The sequence below is a fragment of the Dicentrarchus labrax genome, unplaced genomic scaffold, assembly GCF_905237075.1.
Source record: "Dicentrarchus labrax unplaced genomic scaffold, dlabrax2021, whole genome shotgun sequence".
Classification (NCBI taxonomy): domain Eukaryota; kingdom Metazoa; phylum Chordata; class Actinopteri; family Moronidae; genus Dicentrarchus; species Dicentrarchus labrax.
Genome location: NW_026136706.1, coordinates 8,831,448 through 8,845,022, shown reverse-complemented (window position 1 = coordinate 8,845,022; position 13,575 = coordinate 8,831,448). Strand labels below are relative to the sequence as shown.

General features: G+C 38.3%; 1 protein-coding gene across 5 annotated transcripts in view; it reads left to right on the top strand.

Annotated features, from left to right (window-relative positions):
* pard3bb (par-3 family cell polarity regulator beta b) overlaps positions 1-13,575 on the top strand; it is a 197,766-nt gene that overhangs the window by 45,187 nt on the left and 139,004 nt on the right. For all 5 annotated transcript variants that reach the window (XM_051404690.1, XM_051404694.1, XM_051404689.1 and 2 more), the window contains 2 exons: positions 2,641-2,735; positions 12,543-12,613. In XM_051404690.1, coding sequence (XP_051260650.1) covers positions 2,641-2,735; positions 12,543-12,613 — 166 coding nt within the window. The remainder of the gene's footprint in view (positions 1-2,640; positions 2,736-12,542; positions 12,614-13,575) is intronic.

Below are 13,575 nucleotides of genomic sequence, written 5' to 3'. Positions count from 1 at the left end.
TTCTCACCATTTCACTGTTTCGTCAAGCTCCAGCACAGGCAATAGTGTGGTGTGCTTCATCCATCAGCTTCTGGTAAATGATGATTTTATGCAGTGGGCTGATGAGATGTGAAGAGGGAGACACTATCATATGTTACCTACATGCACGCAGAGATCTGCAAATCAGCCACTTATTGGCCATTGGGACGCATGAACACCAGCGTATTCACTGAAGGGATATTAAAGGAAAGGATCATACATTAACCCCTCACACGCTCAGGCTGTTAGATCGGCTTCTTACATACCTAATGAACATATGGAGCGATGCATTCACACATCTCCAAAACAACATTTAGGAATGAGCTTTCTAATTACGCTGTTTTAATCAGTATTTAATCAACAGATATGGACATACATATGCTGTGATGGCTGATGAGTTTTGACTATAAGTACTAATTAAATCATACATTTCATTTGTGGTGAATATTTAAGGATCGTGCTTTCTTTCTTGCTGTTTCTATCTTCTATCCACTGACCACCAGTCCTCACACCGTCTCATTTTTTATTTATTTTAAAGTTAAAAATGGTAGATGTATACGGAGCCCCCCTGGTGACATTGGATAAAAAAAAAAAATCTTGTGGCCACAAGATAGTTAATGCGTGGCCACGAGATAGTAACGCGTGGGCACCAGATAATTATTGCTGTCATTTCCATGCAGAGACTGTTGATTGTTAAAATGGACAAGTTTGAATTAATTTCATTTTATTTTAATATAGGAATGAATTACAATGACATACTTCAGTCACTTGCGGTTAGGCATGAAGTAATTCTTAATTCTAATAACAACGCGTTACTATCTTGTGCCCACGAGATAGTAACACCTTGGCACGAGATAGTTATTGCGTGGCCACGAGATAGCAATGTGTGGCCATGCATTCTTTTTTTTTTTATCCAACGTCACTAGGGGGGCTCCGTAGATGTATGTGAGTTTCCATGGAAATATGGTTCTATAAGCTTTGTCTTAGATTAGTTCTAGCTACTGTTGTTGTGAAAGGCTTGTCTATTTCAAATCTGCAGCTGCCCCAATAAATACATATGGATATGTAGACACATTTATATTTACGTTTAATACAATACAGTACACCTCCCTGGCTCAACGAGCAAGAGAGAGCAGCAGTGGCTTAGTGAGCTAGAGAGTGAATGAAGAGAGGGAGCAGCATTTGCGAGAACAAAGCAAATCAAAAATGTAACATTGTTTTCTGATTGTTTCAGGGCGATTGCGTTCTAAAACACAATTAAACATGACCATACCTCTGCACAGCCCTGTGGGAAGGCGCCACATTACTGTATTTTGTGTGCTACAGCTAAGACCACGCTTCATCCTGTCCACTGTATCCTCTCTCTGCTCTGTATGCCCTCGGTCAAACAGACCCGCAGCTCTTTATACATCCATGACACAGACAGAGAGCAGAGAAGAGAGGTGGAGACAGCAACGTAACCTGGTCGCTATTTTTTCTATAGAGTCCTGACCTCACACCCTGCATGCTGGCCAAAAGTTGACACCTAGGAACTTCAGAAACACAGCAAAATAATAATAATTGTTTTTAGGAAAATCCTACTAATTATGCTTTAAACAAATTTTATGATATTTTTTTTATTGTACTGAATGTTGGAATGTCTTGCTGTTTTGTTTGAAAGCGCACTGACTTGGACTGAAGTCAGAGGCACATTGCAGTGAGACAGTGGAAATTTATTTTGTCAACCCAACATAAAAAAATATTCATCTCTCTTTGTTCCTCATCGTGCTTTGACACTTGTAACGAAACACATTCAAACTCCTTTCTGTAGTGTGGCTTAGGGCCTGTATCTTGTCATCTAAAAGATTATTATTAGACATGAATTTTGCTGAACTGTGACTCCATCAAAATAGCATTAGCGATTTTAAGGCAGTCGTGTGTGTGTGTGTGTGTATATATGTGTGTGTGTTTGTGTGTGTATACACGCATATTGTGCATCAGAGACTGGCTGTAGATTCTGAAGCAGTGCAGACTTAGACTTTCTATTTTCTCACCATTCTTGCATTATTCTTTCCTCTCTGCCATATCTCTTGTTCCATTAACAGTCTCATAGGAAGTAGTCACGCTGTGTCATATTGGACTGTCAGAGAGCTAGGTTCCCCTGTTTCTTTTAGCAGATTGAATGTGGATTAAAAAACAACAACCATTAAATAACATTTTAGAATTGGGAGTTATTAATATTGTTGTAAGTCACATTATTTTTCTGCTGCTAAAACTTCTGTTTAGTTAATGTTTGGTGGTATGTCGTCAAATTCCTCCTGCACATACCATCTGTAAACAAAGGAATTAGAAAAAGTGGTTGATTTACAGGTTGTAGAACATCTACTTTAAACATTTTTAGCAGTTATCCAGTGTATACAGACGTACTGTATAAACACACACATCTCTGCTTCTGCTTAAAGTAATCCTTTTCAACTCCTCCTAGCTGCACAATTATGTTTGTAAGGTCGTTCATATGCAGTTTGGTGACTTTGAATCATGTTGTGGATATTTGCCATTGATGCCATTGATCTTAAGGTATCCGTCCGCGTAGGCTCAATGCTACCTGCACATATCAGATGTGTGTGTGTCCTTTTTTTACAGACACCCCCCTGTTGGTGAGAAGCAGCAGTGACTCAGCCCTCGGCCCCCAACCGACAGAGACTGAACCCTCACTCAATGAGGACACTGCCGTGATGGTAAGACCCTGAGGCACTCAGATAAAAAGACACACAGACACATACAGTTTGAAACACACCACTTACACAGTGTACACACCAATCATACACAAAGATGAAATGAAACACATAGAAACATTCTCCCCATATGACTGACAGATGCTTTGGTGAGAACGGACACACAAACTTATAATGTAGCCAGCATCTGTCAGCATAAAATAATCACTATGGAATCAATTCTAAAAGTTCCAGAAAATGTCCCATTATTTTTTTTTCATCTTTAAATTTAATTTGGTTTCTTCTTGATATTTTTCACTACTTTTTGTCCCACCATCAACAGAATGGCCTTAGAATGGTGTTTCTTGGTGTCGTGGTGACTTTTTTTTGTGGATCTGTTAGAGGGAGATTCTTAATGATTTTTGTGACCCACTCAGCTTATGTCAAGCACCAGCGTTGGGTCAACATTTCCACTTGGGCAGAAAAAAGCCCAGAAGAATCTAAATGGAACATTTATTGAGGACATTCATTCTCCGCAGAGAGTAAACCTACTGGACTTACTATAAACTTTCCTCTAGTATCAACAAGAGACAACAACAATACCTGGTTTGCATTTTCATTAGCAATAATCATATAATACCTTTTTAAGAAGTGTAAAAGACAAACTGATTTGTGTCATGAAATTTCTTTCGTCATGTCTTATGGTCAGCTTCTCTGTTCAAAAGCTTTTGTAAGATATTGAATTAGTATGATGAATCCTCACGAACACTATGAGCTTTCCTCTGTGCTAATCTAATAGGCAGGTTGCCATGAAAAATGTTAAGCACATAAATACTCCCAAGGGGAAAAACACTTTGATTTCAATGACCCCATGGCCTCTCCTCTAGGATTCCCAAGATGCCACTGCTGGCAATGTTCAGAGCATAGCAAATTGTTGATACAGTCTTTTATACTTAATGTTACTACTTGAAGAATCAATAAAGGTCATTGTTTCTTCTGTTGGAGACATAAATAAAAAGCACTTCCTAAAGCCCAGCCATAACCAAAGATTTGTAGTGAGCCTAAATAATGAAATAAAGAATATGGGATTTTCATTTGTATCAGGCCTTGTTCTGTATCTCAGAAAGCCTCACATATACTGTCCATATATTGTACATAGTGTGCAGATTTGTAATTTGGGAGAAACTTAAATTCAGATGAGCATTAAGAGTAAATTCATAGATATCAGATGAACACTGATTAGATTAGTTTATTGAGCAACACCTAAGTATTAGTTGTACTTACTTAGTTTACTGTTTTCTTTTATTATGTATCTCTGATACCTATGAGAAAAAAGTAAATACATACATTTTTATCACAACCAACCAGTTTAACATTGAATTAAATATCTGATAAAACAAGTAATAAGATTTTTGTTGTAAGTATAATCCTGACATATGCCAGCAGTGTGTTTATGTGTGTAGTGGATATATCTGTTTAAGGTTTGGGGGTGAGTGGAGCCTGCAGCGTCTTCATGCTCTTCTAATCCAGACATGCTTTGTCACATCAAACTCCACTAACAAAGATGGACGACTGAATCACCATGTTTTCTTCTCTCTCTTCACCCTTTCACTCCCTTTCTCAAAAGGGCAGAGTGCAAACACTTGCTTCTTTTCTCCCTTTTCTTAGCTGCTTCTTCCTCCCCCTTTTACTCTCCTCCTTTCTTATATTTCTTATTTTCAACATTTTGGTCAACAGTAGTCGTGTTAAACCAGCGTGACGTAAAATAACATCCAAAAGGGACAATGGTGAGTTTTGAGCATCCAGATGTAGTGAAATGACTACAACAGACACAGATGTCATTCTCTAATAACTGATAGGAGTTAGGACATAGATATATTACATAATTATCACCCCTAAATGTTTTTTCTGTCCATTCTATGAAAGTAAAACACAAAATACTCTCCTATTCCTCCTTAACAAACCTTCCCTACCAATTATTCATCTCTGAGGTGATACTTCTTATGTGTTTTTTAAATAAAACACGACCTTTTCACTAATTTAGTCACAGAGTCAGGCACACAGATATGCAATGACTTATATAGTAATACATATTATTATGATAGTGTGTCAGTTGTGTAGAGAAGTAGTTTTGATTGCTTGTTATGATAGTGTTACTCCACGCCTGATTGGACTCTTGAGTGGTGAGCCCTCTTCCCTTGGGATTCTTCACTGGACAAACATCCTTTTTTATCCACACCATATTCCCTGTAGAGCGACATGTATGCAGGGTTCAGTTCTTTTGGGGAATGTGATTGGTACTCAGAGGTGGCCACTCTCCCTGCTTAACGTTGCTGAGGCTGGTGAAGTAGTAGTAGATCAGGACTGCATAGGGAGGAATATACACTGCGTACTAATAACATTTCTAGTGACTTAGCATATTTGTTACTATATATCAGGTATATTTGCCACAAAGTTTAACAAAAAAATGCTTGGTGTATTCTCTTGTTAACTGTTTGATGATTTTATCCAACCATGCATCCATGCAGCTTAAAGCTTCTTCAGTCTGTTTTAATTAGCAACCTACAGCTACATGAAACACAATTTAGCAGATATGAAACCTGCATGCGCTTGTCACTAATAAATGTAAACTTCCAACACTAATCTATTTACTTTTTTTGCTGAAATGTAAACCAAAGCTTAGGAGTGTAGCTCATGTTGTTCTGAGCCCACCTTGCACTCCTTACATCTCAGATCAGTTTTCACTGCACACTATCACTCCTGTGGCTGTCAGATTCAAAATATTCCTGGGTGTCAGTTACACAGTAGGCCTGTCCAGACTGTGCGTTTGGGTGTTTATCTGTTCAAGCACCTGCATGATAGCATGCATATATGTGACCTTAAGCACGCCAGCTGTGGACTCGCTTTTTTACAGTTCATACTAGCTACTCGGGTTTCCATGCTTTCTAATTTTTCACATAACATTACAGCTTTGATCAGGACAATTGCTCTCTAACTTATTTTAGTCATAGTTATAGTAGACTTGAATTAAAACTACTATTACATGGTTTTGTGCTGGTTAGTAATCTACACAGTGTTGTGTTAAATGGCTATCACCGCCTGAAACTGAAACCATTATAGCTTTGTAATAAAATAGGTTCAGCTGTGAGTTTTCATGTAGAGTTCAAAATTGAGGGAACAAAGTCCCAGATAGAAGAAGCGATCATATTAGCAGGGTTCCCACAGTCCTTACATTTCTGGAAAAGTTATTTATAATTATTTCCAGGCTTGGAAGTGGATTTGAATTAACTGATGTTTTTGCAGAAGTTTTGAATATGCATTGTTTTGCTTATTATTTAAAATATGTTAAAATATTTTCCTTATATTACTAATTTAAAATCTAGTGTGACTGAAATGTCACTGTATCATGTCATACACATAGGCATATGCAGCTAGTCTGTTTGTTAACTGTGGGCCACAAGTTGAGCCATGTTTTTTTAACCTGTATTTGTTTTAATTTATCCAAATTAATTCTGTGAATAGCATGCTGAATTAGCTATTAGCTTATCCTGTTTGAAATGTCCCACTGCATTTGATACTGAAGAAAACTTAAAAATGTGATAATTCTCAGGCAAGCTGTGTTAACATGTTTTGTAGTTAGTCACCAATAAACCACAAATAAGTGAAGTTAGCTTAGAATTAAAATAAAAATGTATTGTCGTTTGAGTGGGGCGTCTCTCCAAACTTTGAGCCACCATCTTTTGACCATGTGAAAGCTGTATCTTCAACCATGGAATTATCAGCTTCACCAATCAGCCTTTGCTTAGTCACAATAAGCTTTTTTTATTGGAAAGTTTTAGTAAGCTGTTATCACCATCTCTCTCATTTTTAGAGATCTTGACAGTGGAGTCATAACAATAGTCCCAATAACTTTAGAAAAATTCCTGCTGTGATTGGCCTATTCTGGTGCGTTAAATAATATGCTGAAAGAGAGCAGACAGTAATTTTCCTTTGTTTTTCAGCAATCAGATCCTTCCCACTACTCAGACCTCCATTTGTGAATAATTTTAACTCGGACAAGTTGTATAAATGAGGGCTTACCATCCAACAAGTGTCAACAAGAAATCTATCTTGTCATAATTTCTCACATGTACAACAGCAGCCACAGATTTAAGTTTTTCTAGCAGTGCAAGAGGAGCGTTGTGTATTTGGTTACAACGTTATCTACCTTAGTATGTACTAAAATTGACTCTAGTTTTACTGAGGAACTTCTTGCATCAACTCGGTAGTTTTTTTCCTTCATTTATTCCATTTGTTCATGCTGATTTATATTAAGCACTGTATTTCACTGTCATATTGATAGCAGCACTGAGTGATTATATTATATCCAGCGAGTAATCAGTATATTAACAGATGCGTCTTATTTGGGGGAGAAAAGGAGTATTCACAGTGGCGATGTATAAATTACATAGTTCAGTCCAGTCATTACAGCATAAGTGTTAAAAATCTCCCTGTTTTTCTTTCTGTCAGCTTGATGCTCGTCAGTGCCTCCCATCTTTCCTCTGTCTGTGCTTTTCAGTCTCACACCTGCTGTGCTGCAATAACTACCACAAGTGTTAGAGTGGTAAATGACTCTGTGACTACTGTAAATAAAGGAATTATCTTTCTGTTTTTTTCCGTCATCTTCCTCATACATTATTTTCTCAGTCACTGTTGCAGTCTTTTTATGACTCCTTCATTGTCCCTCGCTCTCTCACTCACATACTCATTCACACACACACACACAGACACACACTCTCACACTCACACTTAGTAACTTGCTCATAGGTCTGTCTCTTCTCAACCAGCCAGGTTCAGATAGAGGTAATGGCTCCGGGTAATTGTTCAAATTGTCACTTGGCCTTTTGGTGAGAGCGATGAGGGGAAGAAAGTACTCTTCTTGCAGTAATTCTCTGTCTTTCTTCTCTCTCTGTCTTTTCTCCTACTCTCTGTCCCCTCTCTTTATTTAATTTCAATCCAGAAAGATTTACTGGTGCAGCTCTTCCGTTCTAAATGCCAGGCACAAATGAGTACAGTATGCCACAAAAATCCTCTCTCTTCCTCTCATGCTTACAACACGCGCACACACACGCACACACACGCACACACACGCACACACACGCACACACACACACACACACACACACACACACACACACACACACACACACACACACACACACACACGTGCAGAGTTGCTGGTTAATTACAATGTGTTAATCAGACTGGGAGTATTTGTTCTTGCCTAGAATACCACTGGGGCTAATAAGGCTGTACAGCACTTATTTATCATGTTATACCTGGGTGTGTGTGTGTGTTCATCTCCCTCTTTGTGTGTGTGATGGCTTTTTTGCCCTCAGCCTGCTTGTATGTTTGTCAGTGAAGCAATAGAAGCAAACAGGCAGGTAGGCCAGCTTGATGAGCTTGTTAGAGGCCTGCAGCAGCCACAGGAACCACATTATTATTATTTTTTCTGAGAGCATTTCATTTACTGATTAGTATGCTGATTGTTACTTAATTATTTAAGCAAAAAAGCAAATCAAAAGCATGCCACATTGTCCTTGTGTCATTTGTCCTTAAACTGGTACACTGTAATGGTTCATATATAGGAAGTTAAGAGGTGTAGCCATTGCTATTCTAAACAAATGAACAAAATGTATTCAATAGAAATGTTATATAATATTTTATAATATTGTTTACTTCTCCAGACCTCTGGCCCCTTGACATTCAATTCATGAGCCATATGTCCAAAGAGATATTTCAAGATAGATTACCTTAGGTGTATCAATCAGGAACACACACACACACAAACAAACCACAACATACAGATACACACAAACACACAAACTTTCCCGCATGCATTACTGTTCATTTATCATACTCACTCTGGGAGTGTTTTCAGGGAACACTTAGCTTAATTGGTTATTCAGTAATTAGTAATATCACTAATAGTTCACTCTTTTTCTCCGCTTTTAGCAATTATTGGATTGGGCCGAGAAGACTAAATGCTTGCGGCCCATTTATTATAAGCATAGTTATTCAAGGTAGGATTATCCATCATTGAGTTAAAATGGAAATTCTGCTTCTGTGTTCTCCAGTTTTTGGAGGGCCACTAATGCTCACAAGTATCGATTGAGCTGTCCAAGGTCGGCAGACTAATGCATTAATTTTTTTCCCCCGCAGTTGTCCTCTGTTTCTCATACATCTTTGTAATTTAATAGATATATTTCAGATTTTTCCTCAAATAAAGCATCAAGTCTTTTAAATCCAGTTAGATTTGACTTCATTGAGAAACAGTATAGAAAATTAATATTTCTTTATGGAGCTGTTTGTGGTACTTTATATTTTGATTTAGTAGTATTATTAATTACTTTAATAATCAGTGTTATTAAAGGTGCACAATGTTTCAGAAAGTTCGGTATGTGTAATTGGTTTTACATGGCATGTTGGATATCATTGGCTAGGAAATTAAATAATAAAGTTTTAAGCTTTTTCAAGCCGAAACGATAAAAAACCATTACAAAATGTATATTTTGCTATATTAGTATGCTATTGTAAGGTTAATTTGAATAATGAGACCCATGTATGTGTTCAGATTCATTTGCGTGTTCTAAATTACCCTTTGATAAGTAATGTACGTTGCTGGCCTGTAATTAATACAACGCTCTGAGAGAGAGAGAGAGAGAGAGAGAGAGAGAGAGACTGTTTCTGCTAGCAGTTATTAAATGAGACGTACAATTAAGCACCAAAGACTTTCCAATTAATGTATGAGTGGCTGTTGTTATGACAAAGAGGTTAGGATAATTAATGTTACCTGTCATCCTGTTGTAATTAAGCTCATATGACAGCATCTGCAGCTAGGCTATACTAATTGATTTCCAAGCCACCAATTCCCAAACATATGGTTACAGTATGTGCAGTCTGTCATTCATTGTTGAGTCTTCCTTTCACCTTCATCCTACTCCTCTCATAAGCCACTACCTCTGATTTTTTTTTTCTTTCTTTATGTTTCTCTGCCTAGCCTGAGTCTTGTCAGCTCTCTGATGTCTTTCTCATGTTTTCTCTCTTCGCTGCTCATCTGTCTTGCTTTGCTTTCTCTCTGTCCTTCCCTCTCCCCTCCTCTGACAGGTGGTGTAGGTCATATGGCTATAGGGTGAGAAGTCAAAGGTGAAAGGTCATGTTAAGAGTCCATTAGTGCCTACTACTAACATTGATCTTTATTGACCTGTGTGTATTTGTCTGCATATGCTCATACAAACATGTGCGCACATGAGCTCAGATATGCACATGTGTATTTGAACATGCAGATTAGGCCTGAATGGTTATTCCATTATTTTGCCTATTCTGATATAGTATATGTCAGAATTCATGCTTGAGGCAGAAAAGTCCTTTCATTTTCAAAATAATATAATTGAATAATTTAAATCAGAGTCAAGGGTATTTATTATTTTGCTCTTTTGTCAATGTTCTTTTGATTTTCAGTATGGCACACATTCATTACAACAAGCCCGCCAATAGCAACAACCTCACTCAATAGTATGTTGGTCAGTTCATCACAGTAGTCTAGATAAGGATGGTACTTTTTAAATGTTACTTTTCATTCGTGTTGCTTGCTGGTCAAATTGTAATCAAGCTTTAGTTTTTTAAAAGTGCTAACAGAGTAATTGTTTAAAAAGTAACTCTGAGGGTCGCCCTGGTAGCAGAGACGGCAGCTGTGTACCAAGGCCGAGTCCTTGCTGCAGCGGCCATGGGTTGGGGTCTGACCTATGACCCCTTTGCTGTATGTCATCCCTTCTATCCCTCCCCCTTTGCTCTGAATCTTGAGCTGTCCTATCAAATAACAAATGTCTTATTTATCTTAGAATATGCATAATTAACCACAGGCACATTTTCAATAAGATAAAAGCACCCCTCAATAGGGTTGCAAAGGGGCGGACATTTTCCGGTAAATATCAGGAAACTTTTCATGGAAAGATAAACTAGGGAAATTTGGAAACATTCCAATTTGGAAACTTTCGTTGGAATTAATGGGAATTTAGGAGAATTAACTGGAAAAGTTGGGTAATTCATACAATATTGAAATGTATTTTCTTTGTATTTGTACTACGTTGGTCGTTTTAGTGTCATTTTAAATGCTCTCACATACTTGTTTACATTGCTGCTTTAGTCCGGTCACCAATGTATGCATTGCACGGTGTTACTGTAATACAATGTAAAGTTTTGTTTTAGAGCTGGTTTGCTAAATAGGCTAATGTGGCTAACAATAACACTAGCCTGCCCCTGGTGGCCCCTGGTGGCCCCTGGTGGCTCGAGAGAAACACCACAGCACTTGTTGAAATTGAAATAGGCGAAAATGGCAAAATATTATTGAAATATAAGACTTACAATACCGGAATTACTTGAAATGTTAGTGTTTCTGTAGAAAAACATTATTATTTCACATTGAGCTTGTTTAGAAGAGCCACAAACAACAACAGCACAGCTGCTGCACTGGTGGCGTCCATGTTCTTTCCCGACTCGTAATGCCCAAAGACAAATGGAACGCTGTAAGTGGTACAAGCCAGGCAATTACGTCACGTTCTTGCGTCAGAGCAACTCGGGCGGGGGATTTACGAGACAAATGGATAGCACCACAAGTAGTAGCCCAAACCATTGACCTTTAGTTTAACATATGATGGTAGCTAGCATGCTGCCTTTGATTTACTATGGCTATGGTTATATGCGTACAATACAATTAACCCAAATAGTTTTAAGCAAGATTATCCGGCAAGATGTTTCATTTCAACTACATGTAAGTTCCCTGTTATAGACTAACAGTATTATAACAAGCAATATTAATTATTATTCCCGTATATTCCCGTTAATTCCCATGGACAGTTTCCAACTTTGAAAATTCCCGGAATTTTGCAACCCTACTCCTCAATGATTTTGCCTTGAAATGCAGAAACTAGCTGTCCTAGAAGTGACATCAGGACTTTGGGTCCCAATAAGCCGAACCAAACTATAAAAACTGAACATTTATTCTTGTTACAGTGGACTCACAAACATAGCAGCAAAGCACGCATAGCCTAGCATTGATAGGTTGTTGCAAAAGCACTACTGTAAGCTGTCATACCCGCAGGAATGTGTACGCACAGACACTGTCACATGTCGAGTATTCGATGATTCATCACCTATACCGTTGGGCATACAACCTCGTCCCTGTGGAGCTAACCTCTCCGTGCTTCTAACGCAAACACACACATGTACACACAATTCATGTGAGCCCTATGTCATTGTATGAAGTGATTATTACAGCTCCCTTGACTCACATTTACACTCTTATTTCTCACACCTCTCTCTCTCTCTCTCTCTCTCTCTGTTGCCATGCCTATTGACAGTGTTATTTATTACTGCTTGACGGCACTGTCTTCTTGTCTTAACATATTAATTGCTATATGTGCATTATCCATCTATCAGTCTAGCAGCTTGTTCACTCATCACTCATTCCCATTTATTCCCCTGTCTTTCAGATTGCAGAGAGGTACTCATTGAGCTCAGGATTTCATTTTGGGTGCAGTGTAGCAAAAGCCAAAATTAAAATAGGGGGAGTTCCTTAATTTCTCCACATAGTCACTCATTCACAGCTTTTTGTTTTTTTACGCCGTTTATTAGTAAATCCATCCACATGTCTCTCTGTATCCACATTCTCTTCTTTCTTTTTGCCTTCTATCTCAGACAATGTGAAGCTTGTGGTTCTGCTCCTTATATTGTCTCATTTCCAAATGCCACTCACTGACTAACAGGAAGGTGTTCTGTGTGTTTTCTCTGCAGGCAGCCAGTCCCGCTGTGGAGAGGCCAGCAGGGGTAGATCGACCCCAAGGCAAACACACCTTCAATGGCAGGTCAGTGTGTGTGTGTGTGTGTGTGTGTGTGTGTGTGTGTGTGTGTGTGTGTGTGTGTGTGTGTGTGTGTGTGTGTGTGTGTGTGTGTGTGTGTGTGTGTGTGTGTGTGTGATTGTAACTTTAATACTACTACCACCTATGTATGTTTTGTAGTTGTGAGGATTGCTTTTTCATGTCCGTGTTTGTCTACATCCATGTTCACTGATGTTCATGTGCGTGTTTGTGTCCTACTTTTCCTTCATTAAATCTGGGATTTTAATCCAGATCAAGGCTCTTACAGATATGGTTAGTGTAAAGAGGCTCCATCATTAGCCCAGTACAAAAGCCTGCATAAAACAGGGTCACGGTCATAAACACACACATGCACACAACACACACAGACATTCATAGACTGCCATACACCCATGGCCTTAAAAAAAAAAGAAGCGACTACAAACACACTTGCATATATTTTTCTTCTTTTTTTTTTTCCAGGCAGATCCAACTGAACGCATAATACACATGCATACACTAATGAGTGCTGCTTAATTAAGTGTTAGGGCTGCAGAATTCCCTATGTCTCATGTGGGCCTCTTAAGCCTGTGTGTGTATGCTTATTTTGGCAGTTTGTGGGGCAGGGGGATGTGGGGGTAGGCATTCTAGCATGGAGCAAGGACAGTTACCATATATGTAACAAACACGCAGAACAATGCTGAATCTGTTTATTAGTAATCAGAATAAGGCATTACTCAGGTTAAGATGTTTGCATCTACTGATTCTAGTACCCATCTATTAATATTCGCTTTTCCATGTGTGCATAGTCCAGCTTAGCTTTTGATAGCTCTCTAAATTACATCTATATTTTCCTTCAGGATTCAGCCTCTGATAATGCATAACATTGCATTAAATATGCAGCTTTTGCTGTGTAATGTTTTATTCAGATTAATATTGTAGCCTAATATTATATTTCATAAAAAGTAATT